General features: G+C 39.2%; 1 protein-coding gene across 2 annotated transcripts in view; it reads left to right on the top strand.

The window, feature by feature from the left end:
- The window catches only part of KCNIP4 (potassium voltage-gated channel interacting protein 4), a 1312996-nt gene that overhangs the window by 716685 nt on the left and 577687 nt on the right, over positions 1 to 18624 (top strand). Inside the window, exon 1 of one of the 2 annotated variants that reach the window (XM_004009732.5) lies at positions 17470 to 17664. The exons of the other annotated variant lie outside the window; for it this stretch is intronic. Coding sequence (XP_004009781.1) covers positions 17565 to 17664 — 100 coding nt within the window. The 5' untranslated portion in view covers positions 17470 to 17564. Of the gene's footprint in view, positions 1 to 17469; positions 17665 to 18624 lie in introns of those variants that run through there. 2 annotated transcript variants of the gene reach the window in all.

The raw sequence follows: 18624 nt of genomic DNA, 5'->3' as shown, positions 1-18624 counted from the left end.
GCAATAAGAAATATATGTTTTGTCATAACCTAGATCACACACAAAAACACACGTAAATATAATTAGGAAATAATTCCACCAAATACTACTGACCTTTTCTATTTGCTGAGCATTCACCTATTCTCTTCTCTTATCCTAAAGAATGACTTCTGTTCCATTTTTTCTAGTGTCATCAATTCTACATTAGTTTGTTCTATTTAAAAAAAAATGTTGACTATGAAACTGTTAAGTTGATGTTGCTATTCATTAACATGACACAATAATTTTAAAAAATACAGAGTTAGAAAACCATATTATGGTTACCAAAGAGAAAAGGAGGAGTGAGAGATAAATTAGAAGTTTAGAATTAACAGATACACACTATTATGTATAGAATAGATAAAAAAGAAGAACCTACTATATAGAACAGGGAACTATGTTCACTATCTTGTAATAACCTATAATGGAAAAGAATCTGAAAAAGAATATGGGTGTGTATGTATGTATGTATTATATATATAACTTTTAAAATATGCATTATATATGTATAGTTTTCTATAAACCCCAAACTAACATTGTAAACCAATATATTTCAATGATAAAACCCTCAAAAGGATTATTATACAGTGGAACTCAGTGGATTGCTGGGGAGCAGAATTTTAACTGACTGTGTATATGATTGTGTACACACATGTGTATTTCTGTGTAGGGTGTTAGAAGACAAAGTTTGTCTGACTTCACCATGGGTAGAAGGGCGTTAACTCTCCTGGGCTATCATTATCTTGTGTGCACTGATATTCAAGAGGTGACTAGGTGACTCAAGGGTCAGACAAATTCAGCAAGACATAGTAGACTCATATTGGGTGAATAGGTAGATTACCACAGTGGGTCACTGAGGAGAAGACAATCTCCAGAGATCCAGGAAGGTAGCCAGCATTTGAGGATTTTATAAGCCAAAAGAGAAATTCTGGTAACTGGTAGGCAGGCAGGAGATGTAAACTGTGGATTTAAATATAAGGTGAAAACTAGTTATGCACTGGATCCTAAGTTCACTGCAGGGCTTCAGGCAAGGTTCATTCCATGCTACATTAATGTATCTGTCGCTCCTTAAGTCTATTCCTACTTCAGATGTGGTTGATCCAACCACATGTAAATGGGGCCAGATGATCATGGCTGCTAGCAAAGCCTGTCTGAAGATAGAAAGATTGGACAGACTGGTAGATCTTGGCAAGCAGAAAGAAGGGCCTCGGCCCCCTTTAAACTTATCTTTGGCATTTCTCTTTTTGTGCCTGTGAAGAGAGTGAGCTCTAAGTACCATATTAGAATTTGCACTGACTTCATAAGCTCTCTCTTCAAATATGTCAGGTTTATTATCTACTTAGTGTAGCACCTCATTCTTCACAGGTGTGCACAGCCCTTGTCAAATTATTAATAGCGATGTTCCAGAGTTCACTTTTAAAACACTTTTTATTTTGCATTGGAATATAGCTGACTAACAGTGTTGTGATAGCTTCAGGTGAAAAGCGAAGGAATTCAGCCGTACACGTACATGTGTCCATTGTCCCCAAACTCCTGTCCCATCCAAACTGCCACATAACACTGGGCAGAGTTCATTTTTTAACAGGAAGAATTATGTTGACTTTTCTCCATAGTTTATTTAAGGCTTAAATATATATATTTTTTAAACAATTCCTGATTGAATGACTTCATGTTTCTGATATCTGGGAAAAATATAAGGTCAAGAGGGTTTGTGCTAGCCTTGTAGAGTTACAAGATTAAGTCCACAAAGAGAAAAATAAGCTTCTCTTTATGCCTAGGCTCTTTAATAAAATGAATCCGAAGTTTATGTAGAAACTTGCACTTATTAGGGGCCTATATCAGTGAGCACTACACAAATAACAGGATTTTAGCATGAAAAGAAAGCACAGACTAGTGTATCATTTTCTTTCCTGCTATTTAGTGGTACAATAGTAAAAAAAAAAAAAAAGTACTTTGATACACAGTGCATAAGTCTCAAAATGTAAAAGTAAATAACTGATATAATATATAGAAAAATGACCTTTTCCAAATCCTAATTCAAACTTTCAACGTCATGAGCTTAAGGGAATGGTGAATCCAAGATGTTTTTTTCCCAAATGGAATAGAATTGTCGAGACTCATTTCTGTCCTGGGTAGCAAGAAATTGTTAGGATTACTGTGACTAATAATGATGCTGTGAACTTCTAATTATCCTGGAAGTGTAGGCAAGGATAGTATATATTGAAATTCAATGATAAAATGAAAGGCTTATTCTAGTCTTGGATTACAAATCTCCTTTCCTAGCAAACCTGTGCATAGAAAGTGTTAGTTTCTCAGTCATGTCCTACTCTTTAAGACTCCATGAACTGTAGCCCCCCAGGGTCCTCTGTCCATGGAAATCTCCAGGCAAGAATACTGGAGTAGGTAGCCATAAGTCAATAAAAAATAGCCACGTTACTCTCTTTGAGTATCTCCCTTTTCAGTGATGCAGTTTACAAAACAAAGTAGTTAAAACATGATGAGAAGAGGCTGTGCCTTTCTGTGAGTTGGATAAAGCTTGAATTATTTTTCATGCAAATGACAGTGAAGACACAGCTGGGCTTCAGGCAAACTTTAGGTTCTATTAACTTCATGAGGAATCCATATGCAGGTGGAATCTTGGCCAGCCACGTCAAGCTTCAGGAGCCCGCATTTGCTGGTTAGCTAGATATGACACTCCTGGTGACCTGAGAGAGAGAAGCAACCATGGGAAGCTCAAGCAGTTAGCAAGGCACTCATCACATCAGCAGTGTTCACAAGGCAGGTGCCATGGGAGTCATTTACGATTCTTAAATGTTTTCTCTGTTGTTAGAAATATATTCTAATATATATTTATATAAATTATGTATATTAATAGATGTATTCTAATATAATATATTAAATATTTTCAATTTATTATTAAATATTTAAAACATTAAATATTTTCAGAAATGCTTACCAATGAGGAGATGGCTATGAAAGTCTCATTCATTTTCATTTTCACTGGTGCAGAGGACTGGAAGCTTTGAACTTGATAGTAGCCAGAATCTAAAGGGAATTCCCAAAAGGGGAGCTTGAATATGTTTGAGCAAAGGCAGCATCATTGGAACAACTGCATAACTTTCATACACAGCTTCTATAAAGGGTTAAAGACTCATTTGGATACATAAGTTCTGACAGTGAATATTCATACATACACATACGCTGCCCTCTATAGTCATACCTTGTGACTTCATATAGATAGATAGATAGATAGATAGATATGAGTGAGTGAGTGAAGTCACTCAGTCGTGCCCGACTCTTTGTGACCCCATGGATAGTAGCCTGCACCAAGCTCCTCCATCCATGGGATTTTCAAGGCAAGAAGTACTGGAGTGGGTTGCCATTTCCTTCTCATATATATATGTATATGTATATGTATATGTATATATATTATAGGAATGGATGTTTTTATCATATTTTTGAAATGGAATTGTTTAAAAAAATGCAGTTGATATAAATACGTTTGCCCTTTTGATTTCTCCATGAATTTTATTGCATTTACAACCCCCCAAAGTGTAGAGAGTCATATAAAAAAGATGGAAAATGTTTTTGGACACTGAGTAACAAGCAGATTTTCACAATTTTATGTTAATTAATCAAAATCATTTGTATGTTCATTAATGCAAATGTGTTGATTAACTTTATGCTAAAATCATTAGGGTTTATAAATTATGAAAAAGGAGCAGTTGACATGTGAATTGAGAATTTGATCAAGTCCAAGATATTGTAAAAGCAAATTGACACACGTAGTTCTCCAGAGCAAATGATGATTTTTTTCCTCTTGTTAATGACAAGCATTTCCATTTAACAAAAATGTATGTGTGCAATCAGTCATTCAGACATGTTCAATCCTTTGCAGCCCTATGGACTGTAGCCTGCCAGTCTCCTTTGCCGCTATAATTTCCCAGGCAGAAATACTGAAGTGGGTAGCTGTTCCCTTCTCCAGGGGATCTTCCTAATCCAGGAATCGAACCCAGGTCTCCTACATTGCAGGCAGGTTCTTTATCATCTGAACCACCATTATTTATTATTCACCCCCCCTAAAAAATGTGAATGTTCAATATAGTAAAACGTTAATAGAAAAGAAGGGAGGCACAATTTTGCAGACTAGAGATTGTCTTAGAAACACTGGACTGTCTTAGAATATACTGGATTGTCTTAGAATCACTCTAGATTTTCCAGTTCAACTATTCTATTGGATGAGCTTTTTTTACCTGCTAACAAACTGGCTCTTAGGAATATCTCCTTTATGCATAGCATAATCAGGTGTCAAATAGCCAGGTTGCCAGGGGTCTCACTTTTCCTGTATAAAAGTAATAAACCTCTTTCACACCAAGGTGTCAGTGATTAATATTTTCTGCCTTTCAAGTTATTTGCAGGAATGAAAAATGAAATAATGGTTGGATTCTAGGCATGGTGATATGAACGCATGAAGGGTTTTCCATCTGCCTTAAGTTCCCCTTGTGACCTTTCTTCCAACCCTCCTTCATTTACCACAACATTTACTGATCAACTAATGCACATGGATAATTCCTGATGTTGGAAAGATAAATAAGATATGATTCTTCCTTTCAAGGACTCATAGTTTCATAGAGGAGTTAGTTATGCCAACCAGTTAATAAATCTTAAAAGGATCATAGGTGACATGAATACAAAGCAGAAAGAAAAAGGAGGTCAATATTGTATGGTTGGAGAAAGGGTTTTGTGAAATACCCCACCCAAGTGAAGATATTTAAGTTGATTTCTCAGAAGGAAAAGGAAGCAGTTGAAGAAATAAACCTGGTATTTTGACTACAGCGGTAGTTTAGCAGGACTTGAAGACAGATTCTTGGGTAATGAGGCTAGAGGTCTCCTTGACTGGAAGGAAATTTTTATGCCTTGATATGGTTTGGGAATTCCATTCTGGAGTCAGCAAGATACCACTGAGAATTGAAGATGATGAATAGCATGTTCCTATCACTCCGACAATAGTGTAGACTGAAGGTACATCAGATGGGGGAAACTGGCTTATCAGAGTTTTAACAGGCACACATTGAGTGGATGCTGTAATTCTGACACAGCTGGGTATACCTTGAGAGCAAAGTAACTATAACACCCACCCATTCTAATTATAAATACCAATCCCAATAACATTTATTTTCTCTTTACTTGACACTCATCTGGGTTGCTTAACTTGTTGAAAGTTCAACTCAGGAACTCTGAGATGTTATTACTATGCATATTTTAGAGGTGAGGTAACTAAGGTTAAGGAATTAGGATTTGTACCCAGACAATGATTTCACTGTGATCTGTTGTGATGGGAGTAAAAGAGATATCCATAAAATTGGTCATGACCATAGTGAAAAGAGGGCTAGGCTGCAATTGCTATTGCAGTAAGAAGCAGGAGACAAAATCTACTCTCTAGAGAATCTAATTTGTAATGAATGCAGTCTGGAAGCTATCGTGGTATGGCACCAAACGTGCTACTCTTCATCCTGTCCTAGATTATTCTCTTGCTTTCTGCACATCAGTGGATGAAGACAGCTGGTCAATATGCAGTCTGTGCCAGAGTGGACAACCATAGTGCAGCTGTGGTTTTCTCTAGCCATTTTCTCCTCTCGCTGCTATACGTGGCTGGTGGACAGCTCCACTCTAGGACTTCAGATCTGTCTGTTTGTTTCTGTACATTCAGCAGCCAAATGCCTCATAGCTCTCTGCTGAGCATCCTCCCAAATGTAGTTTGAATCAAAATAATGAAATAAAATTTATCTTTCAGTGACTCCTAACCATGGGACCCCTGGCAGGCTACTCAGCAATTAGAGTAGAAATACACGGTAGTAGGCAGAATTCTAAGATGGCCGTAAGATTCCACATCCTGGTGTACCTTCCCTGTATAATCCCTTTCCTTTGAGTGTAAGTAAGATTTGATTTGTAACTATGGTAGTGATCTGTGGTAACTATAAATTCTAAGTAGGATTTATCATTCTGATATGCCATAATTATGGGACTGTATATGGTGGAAATGATTTTGCAAACATAATTAAGGTTCCTAATCAGTTGTCTTTGAGTTCATCAAAAGTGGAAAATCTGGGTGATTTTGACTTAATCAAGTCACTCCTGAAAAGGGATCAGAGAGATCTGAAACATAAGAGATGTTTTCCCACTGGCATTGAAGAAACAAACCACCATGTTGTATTGAGGGCAAAGAACTAAAAACAAGTTCTAGGAATTGGGAGTGATTCCCTATCCAACAGCTAATAAGAAAATAGGGACCTCAGTCATACAGCCACAAAGAAATTCATTCTGTGAACAACCAGTGTATGCTGAATCAGACCCAGTGCTTCAGAAGTGACTGTAGTCTGATGCTACTCTTTGACTTAAGCCTGAGTGGAGGACTCAGCTAACCCATAACCAGACTCTTCATCCATGGAAACCACTAAATATTAAATTTGTGTTTTCCTAAGTCCCTCAGCTTGTGATACTTTGCTATGTAGCAGTAGATGATAACTACAGTAATGCCAGAGTGCAAAGAGGTGACATCCTCGATTATCAAAGTAGAAGGTTATACCAGACTAGCTGGTTCTCATGACCCTTCAAAAATGTTTTAAGCTGTTCATGGCTTCCATAGCTAAATTTAACGTAGTATGCCCCAAAGTTTGTATAAAAGTTTATCTTTTTAACTCTTTGAGGCCACTTTCTGTTATTTAATGAGTTACATTACCATTGCTCTGGTGATCATTTTTTCTTGCCAGTGGGGTCCTACTAAATGTAAGTCTTGTATGTGTGTTTCACATAAAATATAAGCTTAGTTATTATGCAAGATTTCATTCTAGCATGATGTAAGTATCATGGCTATTATAGTTGAAATATTCCTGTTGAAAAGTAGGGTTATTAAAAAGTGATTAAGTTAGAGTTGTTAGTAATTAAACGACAACATATGAGTAGCATGAAAAGTTGTCAAGGGGATTATTGTATATTACTTTTCATATTTTTTTAATTCTTTGGTGCAGTAAAATAAAAGAATAAACAATGTTTAAACTGCTACAGTAAGGGCTTCCCTCGTAGCTCAGACAGTAAAGCATCTGCCTGCAGTGTGGGAGACCTGGGTTCAATCCCTGGGTCGGGAAGATCCCCTGGAGAAGGAAATAGCAACCCACTCCAGCACTCTTGCCTGGAAAATTCCATGGATGGAGGCGCCTGGTAGGCTACAGTCCATGGGGTCACAAAGAGTCAGACACGACTGAACTACTTCACCGGTGCACAGTAAGGAAGCACAGCATGTCAACTGTAATGAGGAATACTTAGTTGGAAGTAACAATACGTGTAATGAAACCTGGCTAAATATATATCTGTGACTAAGATTTCCACTAAACAGGACCAAAAATCTGTAGAAATTGCCCTGGGTTTAATGATCACATAAATAATCCTGTTTCAATTCTTTGAGTCTTATATAATTTCATAATAAATGAATTATGCAGCAGACGACTTTGTGCCTTTTGTTACTTTTACAGTATTGATTTAGATAAAGATTATCCCCAGCAGAGTAATGGGGAATGGCTCCTTGTGACTGCTGTTTTGTTTTTTATTAGATCTCAAACTGAAATGTCTACTTTATCTAAATCAGCTTCACACTTCTGAACATTGGCATCCATCAGTTGCTATTTACTTCACTTTGCTTGGTTATTGAGATGGCTGCATATCCGTGTTGTCCCTCATTTAAGTGACTACATTTAGAGCTAAAAAGAGGATGCTATAGAGATAGATTCAAGATGGAGGCTAAGATATGTAGCAATGCAGAGAAGTGTCTCCATTGAAGTTTGCATGTGAAGCTTCTTAGTGAAGGAAGTTGTGATGGAGGCTGAGGATAAGTCACAAAAAATACTTGACAATATGATATGGAAACTTGTATCTAGTCACAAATGATTTTAAAATATCTTACTTCTAGTAGGGAAAAAAAGGCTTTCTAGAGAAGTTTGAGAAACTGATGGAGCCCCTCTCTATTCTTAACCCTGTCAAGTTTATAAAATGTGTGACTCTCAGCTAGTTTTTAATAAGCTGGGGAAATGTCTCCCTGAAGGCTATGTTACTTACTGGATAAGATTGTTTGAGCAGATTAATGCAGTGTTTCTCATGGTGTGGTCCAGAGAAGTCCTGCATTAGAATCATGAAATGTTTGATAAAAAAATGGAGATTCATGAGCTCTGTCTGAGACCTACTAAATCAGAATCTCTGGGGAGGTCTGAGGATTCACTTTGAAGAAGATCTCAAGGTAATTCTGATGCACTCTAAATTTTGAGCACTGCCAGTTAATATATATGTATAACAGTTTTCTGTTCTCTCTTTCCAGTCCTGAATAATATTGCTACTATTTACAGTTCTTCCCATTTATCTTCAGTCCTGTAAGGATGCACTAAAATACAGCTTCCAAGGGTGTCTGAGTCACTGCCTATTGTTCCTCTGTTTAACTACCTCCATCCACCGAGCAGACTGCCTTGGCTGTTTATCCCAAGGACACGGTTGCCTGGTGAAGCCTGGTGCAGTGTTGGTCTCTTGGGTTGTGCTGTGCTTAGTCTCTCAGTCATGTCTAACTCTGCAACCCCATGGACTGTAGCCCACAAGGCACCTCTGTTTATGGGGATTCTCCAGAAGGAATACTGGCGTGGGTTGCCATGCCCTCCTTCAGGGGCTCTTCCCAGCCCAGGGATTGAACCAATGTTCAGTCTCCCACACTGCAGGTGGATTCTTTACCAAGTAAGCCACCAGGGGGTCTCTTACCATCAGGACATTGTCTACTCATGGGATGTGAGTGTGATGCATAGGTCGGGCTAGGAGACTGGTGGGACAGTGGAATATGTCCTTGAAGATGAATTTCCTTGGCAGATGCAGGACTCTGACAATCCAGTTCAACCTGAGTCTGTGTGGTCTGATGCCACACTAACACCTCATCATACCTTTTCATTCTGTGGAATGTTCTAGAATGGAAAGTGACTAACATATTCTCAAAAACCAGTGCCCAGGAAAGTTACTTCAATGCTATTTACCTGTAGTTTTCTTTGCAACAGGGAGAGCTAGATTTCTGGTTTTTTTTTTTTTAAAGAATGATTTAAAAGTCAGGTCATTATAAATGAATAAATTATTCCCGTGTCACTTGTGGTGAAGATGATGGTAAATTTGTTGGGTGGGCGTGAGCAATGTATCCATTTTAGAATCCCAAATCAGTTGAAGATACCCTACTCTTTCTTATCCATGTGGTGACTGGGAATAATAACAGTTTTTAACTAATTGAGTTATTTGAATTTATTGAGATAATTCATGTAAAGCAATGAGCACAGCACTTGATGTATAGCAATGGGCTCAATAGTTAATAACAGTAACGGGTACCAGTTATTGAGCATCTACTATGTGACAGTCTGTTTTGAGTGCTTTACAATGAATGATTTGAGGAACCTGCCCAAAGTCAGGAAGCTTTAATGTAGCAGAAGGGTGATTTGAATCCAAATATGTTCCTAATGTCTGCGTTATCCTGCCACTTCCATAAGTGTGTTTATTTTTTCACATTATACCAAGACACATTTCTCATGTAATGCATTGCTGCCTAGTTATATTTCAATTTGTTTTAAGGGCCAAATATCCTCCTTTGTTCACTCAATCATGGGATTCAGGCAAGATTCTTTTGGTATAAGTAATTATCAAAGAAGAGGGAGGAATTAGAAGCAGGCAACTGAGGCTCATTTGTGTGTCACAATGGGAGATGGCCTGAAAATAAGGGAAGACACTTAGTGGAGGTGTCAGTGAAACTGATTTAGCTGGCTTAGAGTATTTTCCAAGCTCTGGTCAAATTCTCTGGGAAGACTAGCCTCATTCTCTACCAATTGTATAATGCAGACTGCCCTTGCTATGGAGGAAAGAAAGCCACTTACTTAATGTTTATATGGTATAAGCCCAATGCAATGAGGTTGATCTTGGTTGCATTCTCCTTCCTACCTCTGCCATCAAACCTAAGTGGGACTTTCCACTCTTAGGGTACTTTCCTTAAAGACTATCACCAGATGCAGCTGCGCATCTAAAATACTGTCTGATCATGATCTCTGCAGTCAGACCTGGTTTTAAATCCTGGGTTGGCTATTTCCTGCTGTCATCTACTAAGCCCTCTGTTCCTCAATTTCACCTTGTACAATAGAGGTAATGGCATCTGCCTGATAGGGTTTACATGAGGATGCAGTGAAAGAATTCATAGAAAGTGCTTATCTGTCAAATACTGGTTATCCTAAAAATATTAGCTACTATCAGCTAAATTTCATTTTAATAGATTTAAAGCTTTGCAAAGACTGAAGAAAGTTTTTATTACCCATACCACCTTGCACAGTACCTGGACCATAAAGCTAACAAGTGAATAAATGATGAATAATCGGAAATAGTTGAGATGAAGTTTAGTTTTTGACCAGGCTAACTAACTGAGACTCTAAGAGTAGGATCTGGAGAAAGTTCCTCCACTCCTCCCACCTCACCCCATTTAATATCATCCCCAACTTGGAATCAAAAAATGCACAGATACACATAACTAGAATCCTTTTGTTCCCTGCCCCCTGCCTCAGTTCATCAAAGGGTAGCCTCATCTCTCATTTTGGAAGGAAACATTGTTTTCCTTCCAAAAGCCATATTGCTGAAAACGAAGCAGAATGGGTTTATTCCTGCCAGTAACTGGTGATTTTGAATAAATAGCACTTTAGGGATATGCCCTGAAGTGCAAGAGCAAGAGTGTCTCTGATTAAGTGTGCTCCTCTTTCTGGGGACAGGCCAAGGTAGTGGCAGCAGAGCCTGAGCGACTCCCCCAAGTTCTCTGTTGATGCTTCTTTTAAGCAGAAACCCAGACCTGCCTCTAATCCTCCTCATTAGCTTCTTAAAAGTACTTCATGTAAATCTTTGGTAAATAATAACAGCACCCCCTTTCTTTCACCACTGCCTCATGCTCATCCTTCTTTTCCACCCACCCCCAGGGCAGGGGGACAGAACTTTCCTGCATCTAAAGTCACATCAAGCCAGAAAGGATAAGCCATCTTTAAAAAGTCACAATGAAGCGTTGGTTACTTTTCCCTGTGGAGTTTGTATGTTCATGCAGGAACGCATGTATCAAGTGATTGGAGTATATTTGGCCACTGTCAGTGACAGCTGGCAGCCTGACTGGCCTCTGATGCTTTGGGACATCAGGCAATTTACTTACTCCTCCCAGGCCTCCACTTTTTCATCTGTATGGTGAGAATAAAAATCTTTATCTTCTTCAGAGTTGTTTGGAGGTTGGCATAGTCATTGTGCTTAGTCCTGTGTTTGGCAAATTATGTGCTCCATGAGCCTAAGTATCATTCACAAATATTATTGTACCTAATCTCATAACACCCCCAAGAGAGGTATACTGGCTCCATTTTGAAGACCAGCAAACTGAGGTTTAGAAAGTTGAAGTCACTTGAATGGCGTAAAAGTTCTGGAGTCTGTGCCCAGGTCCCTTCTTTATACTGATTACTCTGCATGAGTGTGAGGTCTTTTTAGTCATATCCAACTCTCTGCAACCATATGGACTCTAACCCGCTGGGCTCCTCTGTCCATGGGATTCTCCAAGCAAGAAAACTGGAGTGGGCTTCCATGCCCTCCTCCTGGGGATCTTCCCAATCCAGGGATTGAACCCATGTCTCTTACGTCTCTCGCATTGGCAGACGTGTGCTTTACCACTAGCACCACCTGATTACGCTAGTATTTCCCTTTTAAAAGAGAAGGCCAGGCTCTATTGGAAGAAAAGACATTGCATTCACGTTTTAATTGGAGTCCAAGCCATGACTCAAAGTTAAGAGTTATCGTCAAGGTCACTTCTCCCATTTAGACTTTGGTGTCCTTCCAACTGCAATCACAGGATGGGAGTGGAAGCCATACCAGGGTCTTCTCACCCTCCATACCAATGGTGTTCAGGTATTTTGGACAGAGAGATCTTCTCTGATGCCTTCCTTGTATTGCTTTCCTTGGTCACATCATCAGGAAATGCAAATCTTACTGAGAAAAGAACACAGCCAAGACATTTGAATGTGCAGGCTTATGGCTCCCCTTAAGGAGAGATACCAGGAACACCATGTGACAGCATTGAGAGGGAGCATGCAGAAACCTTGCAAGGATCCCTGGGTAGACTTCACTCTCTAGATAACAGGGAGTGGGGCTTTGGAATTTCAGTGAGAGAGCAGGTGGCTTTTAGGGAAGGTGAGAGTGTTAGCTACAGTATTCATTCAAAAGTTAGTCATTGCCTCTTATGAGGGCTTCCCAGGTGGCTCTAGTGATAAAGAATCTGCCTGCCAATGCAGGAGATGTAAGAGACATGGCTTTGATTCCCAGGTTGGGAAGATCCCTGGAAGAGGGCATGGTAACCCACTCCAGTATTCTTGCCTGGAGACTCCCATGAACAGAAGAACCTGGCAGCCTACAGTCCATGAAGAATCAGACACAACTGAAGTGACTTAGCACACATGCATGCCTCGTATGTGCCAGGCACTATGTTAAGTTCAAGGGATATCCCAGTGAACAAGGTGGATAAAAATCTCTGCCTTCATCGATAGGAGGTTGTATTCTAACAGGAGGAGATACTATATAAATAGTTAGACAGGTATACCTATCAAGTGGTGATGATGCTTTGGAGGAAAGAGCATTTGTTCAAGGAGTAGTGATTCCAGGGGATATTGTGGTTAACAAGGGCCTCTCTGTCTTGGGGCTTAAAAGCTAAGACCTAAAAAAAGTCGCTCATTCACAGAGCATTCTGGGAATAAGCATTATTAGAGGGAACAGCAAGGGCAAAAGCCTGAGCTTATGAGCCAAACAGTCTGTGGTAAACATCTGCACTTTATTCTTCGCCCCTGGGGTCAGGGGTGGTGGTTTAGTCACTAAGTCTTGTCTGACTCTTCTGCAACCCCAAGGACTGTTGCCCTCCAGGCTCCTCTGCCCATGGGATTTCCCTGGCAAGAATACTGGAGTGGATTGCCATTTCTTCTTCAGGGGATCTTCCCAACCCAGGGATCCAATCGGCAACTCCTGCATTGCAGGCAGACTCCTACACTGCAGGTGAATTCTTTACTGACTGAGCTACAAGAGAATCTTCCAAACATCTGCACTGGGAAGAACAATTCAGGTCCAAAGGACCCCATCACTGCAACACCCAGACCTAGTGGACAGATCCTTATTCTAGCACTTTTCACTAGCATAGTACCTATACACAGCTCTCACTCCAGGAACATCAATTTTATTTTATTTTCATAAAATTATATATATTTAAAATGTGCAATATGATATTTTGATATACATAGTGCAATGACTACTTCAGTCAAGCTAATTATTCTATATGTCTCCTTACATAGTAACCCTTTTTTGTCGTGATAGCACCAGAAATCTGTCTTAGCAAATTTCAATATACAATATAATATTAACTATAGTCATCATGCTATGCATTAAATATCTGAAATTGATTCATCCTACATAACTGCAACTTCATATGCTTTGACCAACTTCTGCCCTACCTCCCCACCCCGGTAACTGCAATTAGCTTCTGCAAACTCAACTTTCTTAGATTCCACTTTAAGTGAGATCATGCAGCATTTGTCTTTTTGTGTCTAGCTCATTTTTCTTAACATAATGTCCTGTAGGTTCATCCATGTTGTCACAAATGTCAGGATTACCTTCTTTTTCAAGGCAGAATAATGTTGCCGTGTGTGTATGTGTGTTGTGTTGTGTGTGTGTGTTGTGTGTGTGTGTGTGTGTGTGTGTGTGTATCACAATTTCTTTATCCATTTATCCACTGACAGGCACTTAGGTTGTTTCCGTATCTTGGCTGTTGTGAGTAATGAACATGAAAGTGTGGGAAACTTTTCAAAGTGCTGAGTTCATTTACTTCAAAGAGAAATACTCTGTATATATTTCTAAATCAGGTGATAACTCTATTTTTAATTTTTTGAACAACCTTCATAATGTTTCCCCAATGATGGTACCAATTTACAGTGCAAAAAATTATCCTTTCTCCTTATCCTTGCTAATATTTATCTTTTATTTTTTGATAATAGCTATACTAACAGGTATGAAGTAGTATCTCATTAAGGTTTTGACTTGCATTTCCCTCATGATTAATGATGTTGAGCACCTGTTCATAACCTGCTGGCCACTTGTAGGTCATGTGAGAAAAGTGTCTATTCAGGACCTAGGCACATTTTTTAATCAAGTTATTTGCCTTTTTCTGCTATTGAGTTGCATGAGTTCCTCATATATTTTGGATACTAACCCTTTATTAGATATTTTTTAAATTATATTTTTAAAAGGTGAAGATTTATAGCTCACAAGTCAACAGAGTGACATTTCCATCCAGAATTAGCTATATAGTTTGCAAATATTTTTTGCATCCTGTAAGTTGCCTTTTTATTTTGTTGACTTGAAATGGCAACCCACTCCAGTATTCTTGCCTGGAGAATCCCATGGACGGAGGAGCCTGGAGGGCTACAGTCCAGGGGATCGCAAAGAGTCGTACATGACTGAGCGACTTCACTTTCACTTTCTTTTTTTTACTACCCAGAAGCTTTTCAGATTGATGTAGTTACACTTTTTAATTTTTGCTTTTATTGCCAAGATATCAATTTTAATTGCAAACGTAAAAAAGTAATCATTGAATTTTATTTATAGGGCAAATTGAAGGGCTCTACTGAGTTCCCTAGGGCAGAAAAACAAAGAAAACCCCCCTCTAGAGACCACAGGTTATGTGTGTTTAAGTAAGTAATAAGAATCCTGTGAATGAGCAGGAAGGAAGTGCCATGGATTCGGTTAACTACTAGTTTGAAAACTTCTCCTGTTGCAAAGTTATGGGGATTAATGGGTTAGTAAGAATGCCACGAAACAGTTTGGGAGAATCATTTTGGGTGTAACATTCATTTCTAGGCTGATAAGTACTCGTGCCACTGCTTGGCTTTCTAATTCATTTAAAACTGTGTGGAATAATGAGAAGAAATAATGGACTTTGGGTTGAACAAATCAGAGTTTGAATCTTGGTCCCATCACTCAACAGCAGCATGACCTTGAGCCTGTTATTTAAATTCTAGGAGGTGCAGTGTTCCTCTGTAAATTTCCTCTGATTATATCTGTTTTCACACTGACTAAGAGGGAAAAGCAGAACATATAAAGCATCTGGTATGTGGTAATTACATAATTAGTAGTGACTATTGTTATCCAACAAGTACCTATACTGCACATCAATGAAGTATGATTTGCCCTCCATGGAGGCATGTTATCCTTAAAGATAACAAAGATGTGATTTATGCCTTCTAGAAATTTACCCTTAATTTGTGAAGATGTTCACTCAAGTGGTTATAATATAATGTACTGAGAGAGAGAGAGAAAGTACTACAAAAACACAAAAAAAGGGAGAGAGTTGTTTCAGTACTGCTTGGAGAAGTTTCATGGAAAAGTTTTATGAGCCTGACAGGCAGAGTTGGTGTGGAAAGGATTTTCAAAATACATGAAATACATGTTTGTTTGTTTTAACAAAGCCTGTATGATGGAGAAGCAGAGAATGAGTTTAGAGGAAGGAAGCTGAGCTTTCAGGTACAGTGAATGAACAGAAGGCCGATGAGGTACAATCCTCAAGCTGGTACCAGATCATGTAGAAACCAAGATGGTGCTCCAAGGATCGTAGACTTTATTCAGTAGGCAGATGGGGAGCCATGAAAGGTTTGGAGCTTCCCATGTAGCTCAGCAGTTAAAAACCTGCCTGCTAATGAAGGAGACATAATGAGATGTGAGTTCAATTCCTGAGTCCCGAAGATCCCCTAAGGAAGGGAATAGGCAACTGACTCAAGTATTCCTACCTGGAGAATCCCATGAACAGAGAAGCCTGACGGGCTACTGATCATGGGCTCTCAAAGAGTGAGGCCCAGCTGAAGTGACTTAGCATACACACATATGATAAGATGAGAGTTGTATTTCAGAGTAATTGCCCTGCCAGCTCTGCGTGGTATGCATAAGCATGGAGAGACGTGTGATAAAAACAAGAGCTAGTAGTGACTGAGCTCTTAATCTGTCCTAACAGTATTACTCATTAATTCCCTCAAGGTTTCCAACGGACTAAGTGCTATTACCATGCTCCCTTTTACAGATGAGGATATTAAAGCATGGAGATGTTAAGTAATTTACCCAAGATCACACAGCTAGTAAGTAGTCAGACCTGAATACAGAAAGTCAGGCTCTCGAACCTCTCCTCCAAATCATTTTGCTATGTTTCTTCAAAAGCTACCCTGCCCTTCCTTTGCCTGATGTTTCCTCTTCCTTCTTGCTCCTAAGTTTGCTCATCTCTGAAACAGGAGACTTGAATTGTGTTTATGAGATGCTTTCTAACTCTTGTTGTTGTTGTTGTTGTTTTAATTCTGTATTTTAATGTGAGCTTGATCTATTTGGTCAGTAATCGGGGAGACACAAATGTGAAATGGTTGTGTAAGTTAGAGACAGAAACTCCAAACAAATTGTGTTTCTGATCGACTGTTCTTAAACTTTCTCTGGCTCCAGATTCACTCAAATCAATTAAAAACATACAAACAAGCATAGAAGGTACACAATGAAAGAATATACCTAACTATATATATTGGTGTATTGAATGGCAATGAGCTAAGGCATAAGGTAACTCTAAACTCTAAGATTTACAAATATTAAGAATACTTACTAGTTTATCATACCCATGCTTTGAAACGATGTGATGATTACCACTCAAACCGGAATATTAGTTCACAATGACTCACACAGAGCCCCAGGATAAGGCAACTCACTGAAAAAAATAAAGTCAATATTACACGAGAGTCCCTTAAGCCTCATTTCTCTCTGCGCTCAGCTAGTTGGGACAAAATACACACTTCGCTTTTCCTGACTCGTAAACAGGCTTTCGGAAGCAGCTGAATCTAAGCTGTGACTTCGCCTCTTGGCATTTTCAGATTGTTCTTTATTTCAAATTCGATGCTCTGGTCCCTGTCTGCAGCGGGAGTCCAGCCCCTGGTTAGTTTCCGTTTCCAAGGCAACTGACCAGCCCAACAAAGCCACTGGCGGCAGCGGCGGCGCGGGGCGCGCTGGTCCCGGGGCTGCGGAGCCATCACTGCCGGGCGTCCTGTTTTCTGGGGACCTTCCTGGTAACCTCCCGGGTCTTCGATTGATCTGCGCCTTACTTCATGCGTGGCTGTCTTTCTGTGTAAGAGTGGTAAAGAGGAAGCCGATAATTCCGACAGGCCCGACTTTATCCGGCTGCCACTTCTGGCCTCTGCTACAGTAGACAGGATGAATACATTTTCTCTCATTCACGCCCTCTCTCCATCTCGTCGTCTCCTTGCGCTCGCTCTCCCTCTCTCTCTCCCTCTCTCTCTAGCTCTCCTCCTCCCCTTCTCTGGCAGTAGCCTTCTTAATGTAGTTTAATGGCTTTACAAAGAGAGCCAGGCAGAGGAGCACTTTCCAGTAGCTGTGGTCGGACCATGACCTAGCTGACCATGAACTTGGAAGGGCTTGAGATGATAGCAGTTCTGATCGTCATTGTGCTTTTTGTTAAATTATTGGAACAGTTTGGGCTGATTGAAGCAGGTTTAGAAGGTAAGGGAGTGCTTTTTAGTGACTTCTAAAAATTCTCTGTTTTGCAATAAAAATTTCTTGAGGGAGCATAAGAGGCACCTGGAATGAGATCAGAGAAATGTTACTCCGGGGTGGACTTGAGGAGAGGTGGGTTTTTCAGGGTAGGAAAGATTAATAAAATAAACTTTTTTGGTAAGTTTCAGTAACGTTTTCAGAGCAGAAGAACGTTAAAACTATTAGAAACACTTTGAGTCCGAATGTTAGCACTTAAACTGAGATAAAATGTTTATAACCGATATATCTGCTTGTATTGAGAGCATTTAGTCCATATTGATATTATTTCACTTTATCTAATATCCCCTTTTATTGTATAAGCAAATTTTATTTGGATATATTGTGTGGTCCACTTGTTTCTTTCTGTGTAAATGCATTCATCAAATGGAGATGGTTATACATTGATTATAATTTCTTACGGTTTAAGTTTGAAGCCTAAGAATGACAAGGTTTTTATAAGGTTGTCTCAAGCAGTATTTATAACATTACCTATTTTACATCCCAAATGAGACTGTAAGGGGCAACGTCCCCAACTCATATGACAGACTTTAACATAGATTCCAAAGAGCCAATTGTTTTCCAAGTGTTGCTGTTTACGTTCATCAGACGCTCATTCCCCTATTTGCCTTAACAATCGACTCGTTTCTTTAAAAAACTAAGGTGTGTACTTGCCTATATCTTTTCCTTAATTTGATGTTTCTTTGAGAATCCGAGTAAATTCAGGTTATTATTTGCTTACTGTGCAGAACACAGAGTTTTTTGCATACAGCCAGTTATTGTTTCTATAAAGTTGTCAGAGCAAATTTTAAAAGCATCCCTAGGTGATGGTTGACATATTTGTGCTTAATATGCTTTTGCTTCAAATTTTAAACACAAATAAAAAATGCAGATATTTGTAAATGTATTTACATTCACAACTAATCCAGT

This window comes from Ovis aries, chromosome 6, assembly GCF_016772045.2.
Source record: "Ovis aries strain OAR_USU_Benz2616 breed Rambouillet chromosome 6, ARS-UI_Ramb_v3.0, whole genome shotgun sequence".
Lineage (NCBI taxonomy): Eukaryota > Metazoa > Chordata > Mammalia > Artiodactyla > Bovidae > Ovis > Ovis aries.
This window is presented reverse-complemented; position numbering and strand designations above follow the sequence as displayed.